The sequence below is a fragment of the Andrographis paniculata genome, unplaced genomic scaffold (genome assembly GCF_009805555.1).
Source record: "Andrographis paniculata isolate CXL003 unplaced genomic scaffold, ASM980555v1 Contig37END, whole genome shotgun sequence".
Lineage (NCBI taxonomy): Eukaryota > Viridiplantae > Streptophyta > Magnoliopsida > Lamiales > Acanthaceae > Andrographis > Andrographis paniculata.
Window position 1 is genome coordinate 6,587,633 of NW_026137570.1, and position 20,756 is coordinate 6,608,388.

A 20,756-nucleotide genomic window follows, 5' to 3' on the forward strand; every position below is an offset into this window, starting at 1 on the left:
TGTAAAGATAAATGAATTCCAATGGTGATTGAACTCTAACCTAAGCATGAATTTTCATTTAGGATATAAAAATTTGTTCAATTGACAAAAATCCACTTTATTGGTTAATTGAATAAATATGTTATTATTTATCTACACACATTCACGGTACAATTGTTAGTTATTTTTCTAAGCGAGTAAAAACCTTAGATATGACCATAGTGGTTATTGACTCGACAACATTGAGATCTAGAAATATCCAATTCAATTTAGCAATATTCCTACGAACATTTATTCAAAAGTGATTTTAATTCCTTATTAAAGTATCTTTCCTTTAAGTAGCTACTTTAATTGAAATATTATACAATTACGGGTGTCAATTTTCAATATAGCTACCAAATCTCAAATTAGTACGTGACTACAAATATTAAATTTAAGACTTCTAATCTTATATGGCAGGGGAATAAAAAATATTCAATACCAATAAATATCAAATTAAAACCAAATCAACGTCTCATAAATTCATAACTCAAATTTCAATTAATACCTAAATTAGAAAACAAGTTTACTCACAATCCATAAAACTCAAAAACACATACAAAAAAATTATCATCTCAATCTTGGGAATTGATAGAGAAATCACGATCTGAAGATGATATAGAAAGCTCCTAGGTGCTCAATGAGTGGATGGTCGATGAAGACATAATTTCTGTGATTCCCTTCCTTCCATGGACGGACTTACATGGGGACAGCTGAGCTCGATTCTCCAAAATTTATGTATTTTTTAGTGTAAAAAATAATAAAATTATATATTTTTTTATTAATTTGGCCCCCTCCCCCGCCCTAATTTTTATTTTAAAGTGTAAAAAATAATAAAAATTATGCTTATTTGTTGATTTACACTTTTAAAATTTAATTTTTTTAGTAAATAATATTAAATTATATATAGTTTTGTTAAATTTTTCTCTAAAACACTTAATTTTTTCTTTTTTAGACAAATAAAAAAAAGACAATATTGAATCAATTAAAAAAAACTGATATTTTACGTCTGGTTCCATCACTGCTTCCATCCGTCTTTGTGTGTCGTCTCTCACTGTGCGTGCATATGTGTTTTCTTTTCTCTTAGTCCTATATCCCTTTTGCTATTTAATATCCAATTGTCGAGGAATTTCAATTTAGCCCGGAGAACCTTTGTGCAATTTTCAAAGCCTTATCCATACAACATCCACGGATTCCTTAATTGTGGTCACAACTAATAAGGCTCTCATCCGTTATGCTCCATATATTTTTGACCGGAAAATTGCAAAAAATATTTTGTATATATACCTAATTATTAATCTTATTTTTTAATTCTCACTCTAGTAAAATATATCCTGTAAAGGTCACAATTTTGTACATTGATTTTCACTTTTATATTAAAATATTATTATATCTTTTTACATGTATAGTTAATATTACTCATGTAAAAAGTTTTAATCGGAAGAATGCATTTGAATTTTATTAGATCTAGTCACACCTCATTTGAGCAGAAGCAGAATAATATGAAAATACCTTTTTTTTTTAAAAATATCATTTCAAACTTTTACCATTCGATCTCTTGAATATTTATTTATCTTGCTTAGCTCCTTGTGTACATGCATCTACGTAAACTGTAACCATAATCCAAGCTCAGTAGGTGAACAGTTTCATAGAATAATTAATATAAGAAGAATATAAATTAATTAATAAAATAAAGTTGTAGATGGATATATAAGACATAGTCAATTAAGGGTGTGTTTGTTTGGGGGTTTGGATTTTGAGTTGGGATTTGAATAGTAAAAATTTTGAATTTGAATAATTGTATGATGTGATATAAATAAGTGTTGATGTGATGTTTTGAATGTAAAATTGATTTTTAGTATAATATAAAAAATGAAAAATAGGTGTTTGATTTGATGTTTTTGGGTGGAAAAAATTGGATAAATAGTGGAAATCCAATCCAATCCCCAAAACAATTATGTCAATTGATCCATTGGTCTATAACTTTGACCAAGAAGCATCCAAAAAAAACAATAAAAGGAATTAATATAAGTGTGTATCTTTAAAAATATAGAAGAACAAAAATATATGGATTTGTTTATTCATTATATATGATTAGGTGTAAATCAATACTAAGAACTCCAATTAATATATTAATTTTTACATTCAAAAGTTAATGAAAATACTCTACATTTTAGTTTTGAAAGTGCATGATGTTTATATATATATATATATATATATAATCTTTTTTAAAAAGTACTATATTATATGTAAGTCACTCACGGTTAAAATCTTGTGAGGCCTGTCCAGTAAGGGATGGTCTGGTGGTGTGGTTTGCCTAGTGTGACTTGTAAACTTGCTATCGTAAAATCATCTGTTCAAATTTTCGACACCTTGCCCGTAGAAACAACAAACAAACAAACAATGTAAAATAAATAATTATTTTGAGACATTATTTCTAGAGAGAAATTAATAGGTGAAGAAAATTTACTTCTACAGAGAGATTCATGGATTAATTAAGTCTAAACATATAAAAAGTATATTTTGAGACCTTATTGATATAAACCCATGAAAACATAAGGAGTATTACTTTGTTGCATATGTTTCCATTATAGAAATATATTTGTATTTGTTTCCTCATGGTTGGTTTTTGTTTCTATGTTTGATATTGTATTTTATTTTATCTTCTTTATTTAAATAGTGATTGTATATAAATTTTGTAAGACTTTTTTAGATATTTTTAAATGAAATAATTGTTGATATAATAATATGTAGGAAATATAAGTATTAGATATAATATTGTTTTAGTAAAATTAAAAGATTGCTAAAAGAACATATTGTGGAAAAAAAATAATAATAATAATAATTGGAAGGAATCGACCATGGACATATTGAAAAGGGAAATCATAACAATTACAATTGTAGTCGATAAAAGTTAGCATGATAATTGACACCACAAAAGACCCCTTAATCGTATAACAATACAATTAAGAAATCTAAAAATAAATATAAATATCGATACAATAAACTTAATAAAAATATGAAAGAATGTGTTAGTCGGATTATCCTTGCAACGAGATGGTTCCACCTTCGTTGAAGTAGTAACTCATCTTAGTAATTCTTGCGGGCGCGTCGGACGGGAATGCTTTGCTCATTTCTAAAATAGTTAGTCGGATCAATCATAGTCTTCACTTGAACCAATCTTTTGAAGTTGGATTTATAGTACCTCAATCCCCACTTACTAGCTTCTCTATAGCTAGTTTTGTCGCCGTTGTTGACTCCCAAATCAAGATCCCGATAGTTGAGGTAGCCCAAGCGAGGAGATTTCGAAACAAAAGGAGTTAAATAACCATAAAAGCTTCTTACCCACCTGAAGGATGCTTCGGATTCTTCAGGGCGTATCCAATGAGCCAGTTGTTGGAATTTGTAGAGGGTTCCAGCACGGTGAGGGAATGGAATTGCGGATTCTGGAATGTCACTCATTCTTCCACCATACGGAACCATCAAAAGTTCTGCCATGTCGGGAGCACGTTCCAGCAACAATTTCCACATACCTTCGATACCACTTTTTGGAATTGGCTTGTGTAGGTAATCAGTTTTTGCTTTAAAACTAAATCTTGTGGCTCGAATTGCGCTTGGAACTTCGGGATTTCTGCTGGTTAAGAGCTCCGGTGACTGTAGAACATTGTAACCTCCAAAGAAGAGCACAGCTTGAATATAGCTAACTTCAAGACAATCTTCCCTTCTCACACCTAACTCCGGAAAGCTTTGTTGCAACAACTCGAGCAATTGATCAATTCTTCCCAAAAACATGGAATTAAAGCTGGCTTGCACCGTTCTTTCTCCGGTGCTGGGGACAGTTATTGTACCAACATTGATTGCGAGTAGCATATCATTGGACATGAAAGGAGCCACGTATTGCCATTTGTGAACAAGCTCTGTTGCATTTTGTTGCAAAGTCCTGCTAACAGAAAATATTGTGACAGTCTCCGGTACCGTTACTAACTTGATCTTCCATGCGGTTATGACTCCGAAGCTCGCACCTCCGCCGCCTCGTATGGCCCAAAAAACATCTTCGCCCATGGACTTCCTATCGAGCATCCTCCCATTAGCGTCGACCATGCGTGCATCGACGATGTTATCGGCAGCAAGACCGTATTTTCTAAACAGTGGCCCATAGCCTCCTCCGCTGAAAAGCCCGCCAACTCCGACCGTGGGGCATGACCCTGCCGGAAATCCAATTGTCTTACTTTTTTGGCCTATAGCATAATACAACTGCCCGTTGGTGGCACCGGTTTGAACCCATCCGGTCATACGCTCGACGTCAATGTCTATATGATTGAGGTTGAACAAATCGACGATAACAAACGGCACTGGGGAGGTATACGAGAGTCCCTCGTAGTCATGGCCGCCGCTTCGAGTGCGGATTTGCATCCCATTTAGTTTGGCGCAAACGACAATGGCAGGAATGTGGGATTCGTGCAGGGGCGTGACGATGACCTGAGGTCGAGCAGCAGGAGCCAACATGAATCTGAGGTTGTGTATCGATTTTCGAAGAACCGACCAGTATGAAGAAGACGAAGAAGAAGAGCCGTTGGGAGTGTAAACTACATCGGAAATTCCATGGCTATGATTCTGCAGACGAAGGGACAGACATTGCAGAAATTCATTGTGATCGCCATGTCGGGATTCAGCAGAAATTGGGAAAGAAATTAAGAGCGCAGCTGCAACAAGTACTATCAATAGGGAAAATGATCTTGAACTAGTAGTAGTACTCATCATCTTCATGGTTATATATATATATATATATATATCTTAGGGCTTTAGGGTTTGTTTGTTTGTTGGAAAGTCGAAAGAAAGATATGATTGAGGATTAAGGAAATGATCGATGATGTGATTTTTTGATTCAAGATTCGTGTCTATTTATAAGTATCTTCCAACGCGTATACACACACTTAATTTCGTATAAATTCTTCAATTCAAGGTCGTCTTTCAAATTCAAAACCTAAATTATTAATTTGTAAGACCTTTTCTTTATTACAAAATCATATAAAAACGACAAATTTCTCTATCCATGTCGTGTGAAGAAACAGTCCACAATAATATATATTCAACTACTCGCCACACATTATTAATTAATTAGACCTTTTAATAATAATAAAACAATTCTGTATGGCAGCGCTGGTTTGCTTTTAATATTTTTCTTCTATTTGTTTTCATAATACAATATGGTCATAATTAGTCAACATCTATACATAGGAGCGCGTAGATAGAAAATTGAATTTAATCAACATGTTAGAATTAATTATTTGATTTAGTAATTCTTTTTGTTCCTCAGTTGTGGATTGACTTAGCCTTGGCTCTATTTATTTAATTTAATTTATTATTATTTTTAAAATAAGGTAAGAATCCACAGATATTATGTTCGAGTGTATCTTCGATACTTTTTGATCGAATCTAATAGCTAGTAAACTAAGCCGGTAAGATAAGTCACACTAGTTATATATATATATATATATTTATAAAAATGTTGTGCTTTTTTTTTTTTTTTTGTATTAGTATAATTTTTTTCTAAAAAAACCAAAAATCAATATTAGGCTCAATCACGTTCATTTTTTTTTCTTTTTTATGGTTTCATTCAAAATAGTTATCAAAACTAGTCTTATACAAAAAAATAAATTATTATTTTTGTTCTACCTTTGAAATTTCATCGAAACATGCTCAAATGACATCTACTTCGGATTAAACTAAGCGGTACGTGTTATATAGAACACATCTGCGTCTAATTCAGATAAAAAAAAAAAAAAAAAAAAAAAAAAAAAAACAGCCGTCTTATCATTATTAGATGAAATGTTTTCCATGTTAAATGAACAATTTACTTTTATTCCTAACAAATGAATTTCATAGAACTGTAGGAAAATGCAAAAAAAAAAATAAAAATAGCTGTCCTAAGTTTTCGATTTGTTCAGTTAATTTTATGTTGTTCTCAAATTTAAATATATATATATATATTTTAAATCATTATATCTAATATTTAATTTTCATTCAAAAAAAGTAGATTTAGGGCGTGTTTGGCAATTAGCTGATTCAATTAGCCGATAGTTGTTAGCTGATTCAATTAGCTTGTTTGACTAGCTGATTCGATTAGCTATTTGTATTAAAATGTTTGATAAAACAATTGTTTGATATTAGCTGTTTATACCTAAAATGACAATTGAGGACATTTCTATTTTATTTTATTTTTAATATATTCAATTGTGTTATTTTGAGTTTAGCATGTTTGAAATTTTTTGTTATTAGTTATTGAAAATTGTAAAAGTATTATAAAATACTCCCTCCATCAACGGATAAAGTATACATTTACTTTTGGCGCAGAGTTTAAAAAATAATAGTATGGTAGGTAAAAGTAGTGTAATGACATTTTTGCCCTTGCTTTTTGGTATAAAAGTAATAATATGACGTAAAATAAGGGTATTTGTAAAAAAAAAGTGGGTTATTTAATGAAATAGTTACTTTGTAATTTAACGTCCCAAAATAGAAATATGTATACTTTATAGCTGGACGAAGGGAGTAATATTTATTTTTATTATAGTTAGATTTAAAAAATAATATTTTTTTATTGAAAAATATAAATAGTTTTTTCTATTGAAAATGATGTAAAATATAAAATAATAAATTTTTTGGGTATATATTTATTATGTTAATTATCGATTAGTAAATTATATTTATAATTTTCAATAAATTTAATTTATTTTTAGTATAAAATTTATATAATGTAATTTTAATATAAAAATAAATTATTAATATTTCTATTTTCTATTTTGTGTTGATTTTAATAAATCTATATATTTTACAATTAAAATAATTTATATATAAAAATTTATTATTTTAAATTTATAAAAGTAAAACTATAATATAATAAAATATTAATAAATAATCAAAATATATTTATTTGTGTAAAATACATAATAAATTTTTAAGGATAAATAAGAAATAAAAAAATTTAAATTGAAAAAACTATTTCAAAATGCCGGGTAAATTACGTTTTCAGAAATTAGTTTTTTTTTTTGTCCAAAAAGCTATTCTAAAAAGTTAATTTATCAAATACCTAAATTAACGGTTTAATCGGTCAAACAGTTAAAAACGATTCAATAAGTAAAAAACCTCTTGATAATAATTCCATCTAAAAAATCAAGTAGAAAACATAAAGATCGAATAAACAAATACAATATATTAGTTTTAATTTAATAGTCAATTCAAAATGAGACACATACAATTTTATCCCAAGAAATAGAACTAAATAATATGCAATTGGTTGTTATATTTTAATATATTTGGTATCAATATATTCAAATGAGAAAATCATAAATACTCATTAGTTTACTTAAGCCATTAGCAACTATTACTATTCACACAAACGAAAAAGAAAATGAAATGGCTTCGTATATAAATTATACTTCGTCTCATAACAAAGTATCCATTTTTTCATTTTAGTCCGTCACATAACAAATTATTCATATCCTTTTTTAGTAACTGTACTGTTTACCTAAAATTACAAATACCCTTACAACTTACAATATACTACACAAATGTCATTACATTTATATCACACATACTAATAAGGTTATTTTAGTGATTTCTACTTTATTCTTACTATATCCCAATATAATACTAATATTTCTAATGTACAAAAAGCAAATTGATACTTCTTTATGGACGGAGGGAGTACTTCTTGCGTCTATACTAATTATTTCATTTTATTTGGACACAAAGACAATACTTTAATATATATGTAGGGTAATCAAACAAATAAAGTAAGGATACTATAAAATAAATTATTTGAAGAATTGACTAAAATATGATGTGATAAGTAAAAAAAGTAACGATAAATTGTTAATTATTTGTTAAAGTATGAATAATAAAATTATAAGTGAATAAAATTATTTATTATAAAGGCTAAATTGCATAATATTTATCCTTGGTTTCATAAAATTGCTCTAAATCCCCTATACTTTTAAAACTAAGTCAAATTTTCTCGTGGTTTCATAAACTCAGCATCTAACCTCATCGGCGGTCCTTATTTAACGGTATTTAACCTTAATGCGCTAAAACTTCGAATAAATTTTAGAATCTCAAGTTCTAAACTCCTAAAATTACAAATATATTTATTTTTCTTAGATTTAGCCTAAAAAAATAGTAAATATACTAAAAAATAGTTATTTTTCTTAGATTTTAAAAATTTATTTTTACTGTTTTTTTAGACTAAATTTGTGCAATGATATGTTTGAAATTTAGGTAAAAGTTAAGAGTATTTTGGTATTAATGAATAATTACTTTTACTAAAATAGAAAAGATTTACTTTAGAATTAAATAAACAAAAATTGTAAAAATAGTACTTTGAGTTGGACGACAGGAGTATTATTTAAACCAAATATCATATTCAAATAAAAACCAAATAAATAATAGTAAATAGTATATTTATACTATGAAGATGATAAATAATTTATTTATATAATATTTTAATTAAGTATATTTTAGAATATATAAGCATATTTTATATTATCTTAATTAATATCTATATAATAGAAAAGTATAAGCTATTATTTTAAGAGTTTCAATAGTTCAATAATATATAAATTGAATATGAAATATTACCATGTACTTGACTAACAAGGCCATGGTCTAGAAAATATATTCAATACCGTTTGAATACATATATTAATATATAAATAAATAGATAATATCTTGAGTCAAAAAATTTTTGTTTTTTTTTTATTAATAATGTGGAATTTTTCTGTCGTAATTCAACAAGTGCGTTCTATATAAATTCACGATTGAACCTAATAACCTGCAAACTAGATCCGACAAGACAAGTCGCACCAGATGAACCATGTATAGCAGCTAAAATTTGAAAGCGTTGAAAGTAGAACGGAGTCAATTCTTAGTTAGGTGGAATAATGATTTGGCAGTATGTTTAAATATATATATGTTTTTACTATACATTCACCACAAATTAGCTAAATCATATTAGTATTATTATTTCCGTCCGACTTTAAGGATATAAATTACTTATTGCATATTAATATTTGAATATTAATTATTATATCAAAATATAGTAAGAATTAAGAAAAAAAATTACAAAAAAACTTCCATTGTCGTCTTCCAATACTAATAAAAGGACATTCGTATAAAAAATTATATAAATATAAGGATATTTTTAATGTTAAATACAATGACGCAAAAGATAAATGTGATAGTTAAAGAGAGACGAAGGGAGTATTATTTTATTAATTTTTTTTCATACAAAATATTACACTATTTTACCCAAAAAAAAAAAAAAAAAATCAAAATACAAATTCAAAGTAAGCAATCCCTGAATCAATCTAGAAACTTATATATCTAAACACTCACTTGTGTTTAATAAAATTATATAGACAATTTGATAGTTTAGATAATAATCTAATCATGTGCAATGTACGTTTCTTATATAAAACAAAAATTTTATTTTTTTTATTATTTTTTTTTATGACGTGAAAACTCGCGGTTACTACCCGAAAATGCGCACTAGATAAACCCCTGGTCAAACTTAATACCATGAAAACAAAAACTTTACTCTTTTGTCGTAGAATTGCCACATGAGTAAAAAATAATAATAAAAAAAATTATTACCGAAAAAGAACTTTCTCTCTCCTAGACATGAAAGAGAGAGAATTTGTATTTTTTTTAAATATATATTTTTTCTGTCCCGGTGTAAGGTTGTCGTTTATTTTTCGCATGTAGATTTTGTAGTATTAGTATTACAATGGGTTGAGGTGAAAAAGACAAAAATACCCCTATTAGTATCGTGTAATATAAAAATAGTGATATTTGTGTAATATAGTGTAAATTAGAAGCGTATATATTATGTTAGGTAGGTAATACAATTACTAAATTAGAAAATAGTAACCTTATTTTGGATCGGACGAAAATGAAAAGTGGCAACCTTTCAATGGGATGGGGGAGTATTACTTCTATGTTTGTTTGTAAAGGTTATATTTATCTTTTACGTTATTGTAGTTAACATTAAAAATATTATTATATCTGTATATATATTTTTACAAACGTCTTTTCTATTAGTATTATAGACACTAATAGAAATATTTTTGTCATTTTTTTATTTGTACTACGTTTTAATATAATAATTAATATTAAAAAATTAATACGCAACAAGTAAATGTAGTTCTTAGAAACAGACGAATGGAGTATTAATTATAATTATATTTTATTTATTATTTATAATTTTAAGTAATACTAATATTTTTATGTTATAAATTAATTATAGTTTTTAAATAAAATTTATATAGTGAATTTATATATTTTATTAGTAATTTTGTAAAATATAATTATATATATAAATATTAACTAAATATAGATATTACAATATATATATATATTATATTAAATAAAAGAATAAATTTGTTAATATAAAGAGAGAAAACTATAAAACAATTCTTATGGTTTTGCATGGTGAATGGTCTTAGAACTTTTTAATTAGGCTAAATAATTAAATCCAACGTTCTATTTATATATAAAATCATTGTGAGAAATTTTAGACATAACATATATCTAATAATTTAGCTAAAGATCATACTAGTTTTAATTTAACATTGAAATAACTAGATTAGTGAATAACTTTAGAGATAACTACTTTAAGAATATATTATCAATACTAAAAAAAATAAAAATTGTCATCGCTAAAAAATATTTTATATTGACTCATCGAGCGAGATATTCGGTGGTTCTCCCGCCTTTTAAAAAAAGATTTTTTAGTCGTATTTAAAAAGATAGCTAAATGTAATAAAATGAAAAATAAAATACGAAAGCAATTTAAAAAAAGAAAAAGCCAATAAAGAAGGTAAAGAAAATTAATACAAGAAAAAGAAATTGATAGAAGTTGAATTGATCCTATCCTTTAGGACACCTAAATATATATATATATATGTCAAGTTTACCCAGAGGGCAGCCGAATAGTAGGGATTGCAGATTTTTGTATTAAAAAAAATAATAAAAAAATTTTATATCCAATTTTGTTATGTTATTTTATATATTTCCAAAATTCTCATTATCCTAACAACCTCTCCAAGCATCAAGGCTTTTCCATTCTTTGGGTCCGAATATCTTTATTTCAAATAATATTTTGGGATAATAAAAACAATGACTTTAAAAGACAAAAATATTTTGAGTTTCCTTTAAATATTTATATGAAGTATATGAGCGTTGGATGTAATATATATAAATATATCCTCCCTCATTACAGGAAGAAGAGTGTCATTTACTTTTTATACGTATAGATATATTATAAATTGTAAAAATATTTATTATTTTTGATAATATGTATAATTATTAAATTAAAAAATAGAAATCATTTTTTTTGAAACGGAAATAAATTAAAAATGGTTTCTTATAGAACGGATAAAGTATATTATTTTTTAGCAAAAGTAAAAATATAATTGAATAAAACAAAGCATGGTAAAAAAAAAATCTCATAGAATAGGTCGTGGATATAATAAAAAAAGACAATATTATATCAATTACAATTATAATCATAACTTTGTGATGATTCAACTACATATAAACCATACAACAATACAATTAAGAAATATAAATCTAAACTCTAAATATCAGTACAACAATAATCTTAATAAAAACATGAATGAATTGTTCATAGTTGCTATGAAATTTCTTCAACAAGTACTGGTAGAATCTCCATTGAAATAACTCTTACAAACTCTTGCGGGCATGTCCGACAGGAATACTTTGCTCATTTCTAAAATAGTTAGTCGGATCAATCATGGTCTTTACTTGAACCAATCTTTTAAAATTTGATTTGTAGTACCTCAATCCCCATCGACTAGCTTCTCTATAGCTAGTTTTGTCTCCATTGTTGACTCCCAAATCAAGATCCCGATAATTGAGGTATGCCAGACGAGGAGATTTCGAAACAAAAGGAGTCAAGTAATTGTAAAAGTTTCTTACCCAGCTAAAGGATGGTTTAGATTGTTCAGGGCGTGTCCAATGAGCAATTTGTTGGAATTTGTAGAGGGTTCCAGCTCGATGAGGGAATGGAATTTCGGATTCTGATATTTCATTCATTCTTCCTCCGTATGGAACCATCAAAAGTTCTGCCATGTCGGGTGCACGTTCCAGCAACAATTTCCACATGCCTTCGATACCATATTTTGGAATTGGCTTGAGCAAATAATCAGTTTTCGATTTAAAACTAAACCTTGTGGCTCGAATTGCGCTTGGAATTTCAGGATTTCTGCTGGTTAAAAGCTCTGGTGATTGTTGAACATTGTAACCTCCAAAGAAGAGCACAGCTTGAATATAGCTAACTTCAAGACAATCTTCCCTTCTCACGCCTAACTCCGGAAAGCTTTGTTGCAACAACTCGAGCAATCCATCAATTCTTCCCAAAAACATCGAGTTAAAGTTGGCTTGCACTGTTCTTTCTCCGGTGCTCGAGATAGTTACAGGACCAACATTGATTGAAAGTAACATATCTTTCGGCATATAAGGAGCCACGTATTGCCATTTGTGGACGAGCTCTGTTGCATTTTGCTGCAAAGTCCTGCTAACAGAAAATATTGTTACAGTCTCTGGTACCGTCACCAATTTGATCTTCCATGCAGTTATGATGCCAAAGCTCGCACCACCACCGCCTCGTATGGCCCAAAAAACATCTTCGCCCATGGATTTTCTATCGAGAATCCTCCCATTTACATCAACCATGTGTGCATCGACGATGTTATCAGCGGCAAGACCGTATTTTCTAAACAGCGGCCCATAGCCTCCTCCGCTAAAGAGCCCGCCAACGCCGACCGTGGGGCATGACCCCGCCGGGAAACCAATTGTATTACTTGTTTGGCCTAATGCATAATACAATTGCCCGTTGGTCGCACCGGTTTGAACCCATGCTGTCATTTGTGCGACATCAATAGCTATGTCGTTGAGGTTGAACAAATCGACGATAACAAACGGCACTGGGGAGGTATACGAGAGTCCCTCGTAGTCATGCCCGCCGCTTCGAGTCCGGATTTGCATGCCATTTTGTTTCGCGCAAACGACAATGGCAGGAATCTGAGATTCTTGCAGCGGCGTGACGATCACCTGCGGTCGAGCAGTAGCAGCCAACATGAACCTTAGGTTGTTTATGGATTTTCGAAGAATCGACCAATACGACGACTCATTCGGAGTGTAAACAACATCGGAAATTCCATGGCTATGATTTTGCAAACGAAGGGACAGACATTGCAGAAATTCATTGTGATCGCCATTTCGAGATTCAGCAGAAATTGGGAAAGAAATTAAAAGAACAGCTGCAAGAAATATGATCAGGGAAAAGTTCGAAAATCTTGAAGAACTGATCTTCATCATCATCATCATCGATAATTATTAATATGTTTAATCTGTTCGATCGAATGATATGATCTGATGTGGTGTGGGACTCTTAGGACATCACCTCATCTATATTTATAGTGACAAAAAACACAATGTAGAATTTCACGACATAAGCGTAGTCGAATTTTTGAGGTCAAAGTCTTCGTAGCGTTGTAGAAAACCCTAATTTTATGACTCTGACCTATTCAGACATCTCCTCTTTCCATTACCTTATGGTCATACACGAATATACTGTTTCTCATTCAAAGTCTTTAGTGATGTTATTAATAGAAATCGTCTATAACTAAAATTTCAAAATAATAATAATAATAATAATAATAGTTTAACTCCATCGGGATTACAAATTTGATGCAGTCAACGGTGTTTTTTAGTACAATTAATTTAATGAATGACCATATAATTTGGATGTCGTTAGAAAATATACAACTTTGATAGCATCATCTTTGCATTTTTTTTTTTTATTTTTTATTTTATGACGTGGCAACCCGCAACTGTTACCCGAAAGTACGCACTGGGTAAACCTCCGGTCGAACCTAATACCCTGCAAACCAGGTTTGACGGGAAAGTCATACTAGTCGAACCATGTGTGGCTGGCAGGTGACCAGAGACGTCCGAGGTTTGAACATAATCATCTTTGCATCTTTGTTTTAAGTTATATTAGCTAATGAATTACAATTTTAATTAATCATCATCTTGTTAAATTGCTAGCTTTTAACCGGTAACTGATTTAATTATTAATAGTTGTTCCCGGATTCGATTAAGTTGTTTGAGTAGCTGAATATATTTACTAAATGGGCTAAAATGTTTGGTAAAATAGTTATTTATACGATAAAATAACAATTAAGAATATTTAATATCTTATTTTTAAAATATTTAGTTGCATTATTTCGGTGTATAGAATATTTTAAAAAATTTTATTACCCATTATTGAAAATTTTGTTAAAATATTTGCTTTTATTATTATTTTTTAATATTTTTTAAAAAAATTAATGTATTTTTATTGAAACATATGAGTATATTTTTACTAAAACAATCTAAAAGAAAAAAATAACAAATTATTTGTATATATATTTTTATTAGGTTAATTTTTAATTAATTTTTTTTTTTTTATCAAATTTATAATTTTAAATAAATTTATTCTAATATATTTGTTTTTAATAAAAAAATGTGAAAAAAAAATATATATAAATAAATTCTTAATATTAATATGTTGCTTTTGCTTTTATTTAATAAACTTAAAAAATTTTACAAATAAAATTACTTGCATATAAAAAAATAATAATAATTTCAATTACTGTAAACTTATAAAAATAAATTTATAAATTATTAGAAGAAATATATTAAAATAATTAATAAATATTGCAATAAAAATATATTAATGTATATGAAATAGATATTTAATTCAAAAGACTAATTTACTAAATATTTAAATTAATTTTTTCACTCACCAAACAGCTAAAAAGATTTCAAAAATTTAAAAGGTTCTTCAAAAAATATATTTTTCAAACACCTTAATCTAGTAGACAAGAACAACAGCAGGTTCGGAATTGATTTTGCAGAACTTGCTCCCACGCCTAAGCACCAAATAAACATACCGAGTTCAAGATTGACCGATAAAATTGTTTTTTCAAAATCATGTATAATTTTTTGTTTCAATTTTTTCATCTATATAATTCGTACAATATAATACTCCCTTTGTCTCGGGTAAGATGACCCTATAGTTAGGATCCGGTATTTTTAGACCGTGATGGGGTTTATATTTTTAAAATAAAAATCAATATATATGATTAAAAGAAATAAAAAGATTTTGAAAGAGTTCACTGTGTAAGATGTTTGAAATTTATTAATTAATTTATACTTGTTTAAAATTGTTAAATTTATCAGAGATTATCTTATGTGATACGGATTAAAAAAATATATATATTATATATGGCGGGACATAAGAAGTATTAAAAAAAAAATTAAACATTAAACATAGAAGAGGTCTAATTGCATATATAAAACAATAAAACATTAAATCAATAAAAAAGTAAATCTTATTATATGCAATACATTGTGCGTATAAGTTTAGAATTTATATTTATTTAGGGATGGCGGTGGAAACAAGGTGTTGAATAGTGAATTGGATTGGAATGTGCAACTACAAAAGATGAAATTGTGTGAAATTTTCAAAATAGATATCAACGAAATCTAATACTCCTCTTCGTCATTTAAATTTATTTTTATTTTTCTTTTTTGTTGTCATTCAAATTTATTCTCATTTTATTTTTAAGTAAAAAAATACCATTTTTCTTTACAAAAAAAGTAAAAATTTCTATTCTTACATATTTTTCTTAAAACACGTGCATGATCAAATGAGTACACATGACGAATGGAGTATTAATATAGAATTGGAAATCTCCACAATATATATATATATAATTATATAATTACATGATTTAGTTCCACTACTTTTATTAAACGTGTTGTTCAAACCTAAAGGCATCACAAGTTTCATCTACACTCAAGGTGTAAGGACATGGGATCTTTTATCCTTGAAATTTTTTCCAAATAGTCTTTACAAGATTAGGGTGAATCGAACCCAAATGTATATGTAGTAGTTAAAACGGTAAAGTAACAAGCAAGTAGATAAACTGGAGGTCATGAGTTCAAATCTCGACGCCTTCGGGCCTTGCCTGCTACGTATGACTCGTCTAGTGTGATTTGACTTGTCGGACTTAATTTGCAGATTATTAGATCCGGTCATATTTATAGATCTATAAGGATCTAAACTGTTCTTTTATAGATCCAAATCAAACAACACAAATTTGTTTTAGAACATTTACAAAAAAACTTGCAAGTTTTATGATTCCACTTATTTTTATAAGATAAAATCATTTTGACCACGACGAAACAATTTTATCAAACTATAAAACGATTTCAACTCAAGATTCAACCCGCTACACTGAATCAGTAGGGGTTGAATACAACTAAAAAAGTTTCATAGTTTGTTTTTAACAAGAAAGTTTAAGGAAAATTACTTTCGCTAAAATAAAAAATGTTTTGTTCAAATAAACCATTAGCACGCTTATTCAGCCAAACCACACTAGATTAGTAGTAGTTGAGAAGCCGTCAGGGGTGATCTGGTGGTGTGGAGATGAACTCGCGTCCGTGAGGTAAGAGGTTCAAACCGCCGGCACCTCAGGTCTAACTGTTACACATGGTTTGTCTAGTTTGACTTGCCTTGTTGGACCTAGCTTGCAAGGTATTAGGTTTGATCGAAAGTTTATTCAAAGCACACTCGACAAGTAGCGACTGCATATTGTAATGTAATTCACTCGAAAGGTTGAGAAAAAAAAACAAATATTGTAACTTGGCTGATTTAGCCAAGTTTAGCTCATTTCAACCATATTCTCAAGTTGCAAGGGCTATTTACAATAGAACATTTTAGATTCAAGCAAAATAACAACAAACAAAATTGAATTAAACAAAAACAGTAAATAGGTATGACCTAAATATTAGATAGATTATATATACGGCATGTGAAAAGTAGACTCACACGAAATAAATTAGAAATACTCAAAAATTGCATTACTATTCATCAAAGAAAATAAAGATCTATAAATATGTATGACATACAGGCTAGATAGACTCAAACCATAACAACCAAACCTAATTGATCAAACCAAAATATAAAATAACTAAATTCAATCTAAAACTAAATAACTAAAATATCTCAACAAATTTAAATTTAAATGTTTTACAAGATTTACATATTTCCGATTTCCAAAGCGAAATGAATATCATCATATAATAGAATTACAATATATATATATATATATACATATATGTATAACTATATATGCCCCTAATGGGCTATGTACAATATATACAAACACAAGCAAAAAAACTACTTATTTATAGCAAGACAACATCCATTAAAGGATGTCGAAAAAAGAAAAAAAGAAAAAAAATATTAAGTGAAAGCTCTATACTAATGTAAAAAATTGTAGAATCAATATTTAATTTTTCTTTTAAATACACAAGTAAAAGTAAAAAAATTAATGATTTTTTTTCATTCAACCCGAAAAATACAGTCAGTTAACAAAATGTTGAGGCTCATGCCCCCAACACCCAAATACAAACAAAAATCCGCACAAACAATACGAATCAATCTAAAAACCGTGACAACTCACATCTAATAGCCCCTATCCTCTCACAAAATTGAAAAGAAACCTTGCACTATTGAAAAGGGCCTCAAAATTTTTGAAATTTTATTATATATACTATGTTTTTAATTAAAAAAGCTCAAAATAACAAGTTTAAGAATATATTTTAATTTCTAAAGATCTAATTTCAAACTCATTCTAATGCAAATGGATTTAAGTTTGTTTCTAAATAAACAAATTAAAAAAAGAAGAAATTTGAAGGAAGCCTTTACATTTCATTAGATCAAAATCCATCAAAACAAACTTAGTTCATTAATTTTGTTTTCTTTTAAATCTTTTAGTATTAATTTCTACTTCCTTCGTCTCACATAATTTATCTCTATTTTCTATTTTCGTTCATTTTATATAATTAGTCATTTTATTTTTTGAAAATATCATTATACACTTTAATCACATTTTAAATTTTATATTTTATAAGTTTTTTAATATTAATTAAACTATTTAGTTTTCTTAATCTTAATTTATAATTATTTTCAATAATTATTTTTACTAATACACTTCTTAATTACTTATTAATTATATTTTACCTAAATTTTTGTATTTACAGTAATAGACGGACAAGGAGAGAGTACTAAATATAAATATTGAATGTAATATTTTTTAATAAATTCTAATTGTTAAATAATAAAAGCATGGTAAAAATGAATATATTGAAATTAGAAATTATATTTATTACAATTATAAATGATGACTTCGTTAAATATGATGATGGACACCAGATATCAACACTAACCCATGTAAAAATACAATAAAAAACATTAAATCTAAATTTAAATCCATATATAAATATTAGTGAATAATCTTAATTTAAACAAATATGAATTTGAATTGGTCATAGCTGCTATGATGAAATTCTCAGCTACCAATTTTGGTAGCATCTCCGTTGAAATAACTCTTCTTACTTATTCTTGCGGGCACCTCGGACGGGAATACTTTGCTCATTTCTAAAATAGTTGGTCGGATCAATCATAGTCTTTACTCGAACCAATCTTTTGAAGTTGGATTTATAGTACCTCAATCCCCATTTACTAGCTTCTCTATAGCTAGTTTTGTCGCCATTGTTGACTCCCAAATCAAGATCCCGATAGTTGAGGTAGCCCAAGCGAGGAGAGTTCGAAACAAAAGGAGTTAAATATCCATAAAAGCTTCTTACCCACTTAAAAGATGCTTCTGATTCTTCAGGGCGTATCCAATGAGCCAGTTGTTGGAATTTGTAGAGGGTTCCAGCACGATGAGGGAATGGAATTGCGGATTCTGATATTTCATTCATCCTTCCACCGTACGGGGTCATCAACAGTTCTGCCATGTCGGGTGCACGTTCCAGCAATAATTTCCACATACCTTCAATACCACTTTTTGGAATTGGCTTGAGTAGGTAATCAGTTTTTGATTTAAAACTAAACCTTGTGGCTCGAATTGCGCTTGGAACTTCGGGATTTCTGCTAGTTAAGAGCTCCGGTGACTGTAGAACATTGTAACCTCCATTGAAGAGTACAGATTGCATATAGCTAACTTCAAGACAATCTTCTCTTTTCACACCTAACTCCGGAAAGTTTTGCTGCAACAACTCGAGCAATTGATCAATCCTTCCCAAAAACATCGAATTAAAGCTGGCTTGCACCGTTCTTTCTCCGGTGCTGGGGACAGTTATTTTACCAACATTGATTGCAAGTAGCATATCATTGGACATGAAAGGGGCCACATATTGCCATTTGTGAACAAGCTCTGTTGCATTTTGTTGCAAAGTCCTGCTAACAGAAAATATTGTGACAGTCTCCGGTACCGTTACCAATTTGATTTTCCAAGCAGTTATAACTCCAAAGCTCGCACCACCACCTCCTCGTATGGCCCAAAAAACATCTTCGCCCATGGATTTCCTATCGAGCATCCTCCCATTTGCATCGACCATGCGTGCATCAACTATGTTATCAGCAGCAAGACCGTGTTTTCTAAAGAGTGGCCCATAGCCTCCTCCGCTAAAGAGCCCGCCAACTCCGACCGTGGGGCATGACCCCGCCGGGAAACCAATTGTATTACTTTTTTGGCCTAATGCATAATACAATTGCCCGTTGGTCGCACCGGTTTGAACCCATGCGGTCATTTGTGCGACATCAATAGCTATGTCGTTGAGGTTGAACAAATCGACGATAACAAACGGCACTGGGGAGGTATACGAGAGTCCCTCGTAGTCATGCCCGCCGCTTCGAGTCCGGATTTGCATGCCATTTTGTTTCGCGCAAACGACAATCGCAGGAATCTGGGATTCCTGCAACGGCGTGACGATGACCTGAGGTCGAGCAGTAGGAGCCAACATGAATCTCAGGTTGTGTATGGATTTTCGAAGAACCGACAAATACGAGGACTCGTTGGGAGTGTAAACAACATTGGAAATTCCATGGCTATGATTCTGCAAACGAATGGACAGACATTGCAGAAATTCATGGTGATTATGACCTTCATGTCGGGATTCAGCAGGAATTGGGAAAGAAATCAAGAGAACAGCTGCAAGACATATGAAAATGGAAAAGTTCGAAATTCTTGAAGTGGTGATCTTGGTTGTCATGTTGATTTAGGGTTTGTTGGCTGAAATGATTTGTGGGATTGTGATGAAATGATCGATGGATGGCATCTCTATTTATACTCACCAAAGAAGTTAAGGAAGAAGAAGAACGACAAGGGACATACGCGTAGTTGGATTCATCAATTCAAAGGTTTTTTAGGCGTTGAAAAAAACCCTTTGAATTTGACACTTTCTTTCATTGGAAAACTTCTCAGAGAATATATGACACGGACTGAGCTCCAATAATGTTTTAAAATTTTTATAGATGTATTTATTTATACACAAAAAAATTTCCTCTTTTCCTATTTTAAATTTAATTGATAAAATTTAAAATTATTATTTAAAAAATGATTATTTTGGTTTTAATTATTTTTAGAAAATGAAGACAAAAATTTTAGTATTTTTTTTTTTATTTTTTTGTAAAAAATTAGTTTAACAAATATTTTGCTTAAAAAGTTGATAGGGCAAAAAATATTTGAAATTTTTTTAAAGAAAACTTAAAGTTTTAAATAAAATAAGAACATTAATATTAATATTATTATTATTATTAT

General features: G+C 29.2%; 3 protein-coding genes across 3 annotated transcripts; all 3 read right to left on the reverse strand.

The window, feature by feature from the left end:
- Positions 1-2,860: 2,860 nt before the first annotated feature.
- On the reverse strand, positions 2,861-4,877 carry LOC127250273 (tetrahydroberberine oxidase-like). Its single transcript, XM_051273461.1, has one exon. The coding sequence runs from the start codon at positions 4,783-4,785 to the stop codon at positions 3,109-3,111; it is 1,677 nt and encodes a 558-aa protein (XP_051129418.1). The 5' UTR covers positions 4,786-4,877; the 3' UTR covers positions 2,861-3,108.
- Positions 4,878-11,544: 6,667 nt separating this feature from the next.
- On the reverse strand, positions 11,545-13,466 carry LOC127250277 (tetrahydroberberine oxidase-like). The gene has a single exon (XM_051273465.1). It carries the CDS (start codon positions 13,420-13,422, stop codon positions 11,758-11,760), a length of 1,665 nt encoding a protein of 554 aa, XP_051129422.1. The 5' UTR covers positions 13,423-13,466; the 3' UTR covers positions 11,545-11,757.
- Positions 13,467-18,299: 4,833 nt separating this feature from the next.
- LOC127250275 (tetrahydroberberine oxidase-like) lies at positions 18,300-20,244 on the reverse strand. Its single transcript, XM_051273463.1, has one exon. The coding sequence runs from the start codon at positions 20,206-20,208 to the stop codon at positions 18,544-18,546; it is 1,665 nt and encodes a 554-aa protein (XP_051129420.1). The 5' UTR covers positions 20,209-20,244; the 3' UTR covers positions 18,300-18,543.
- Between the last annotated feature and the right edge of the window lie 512 nt (positions 20,245-20,756).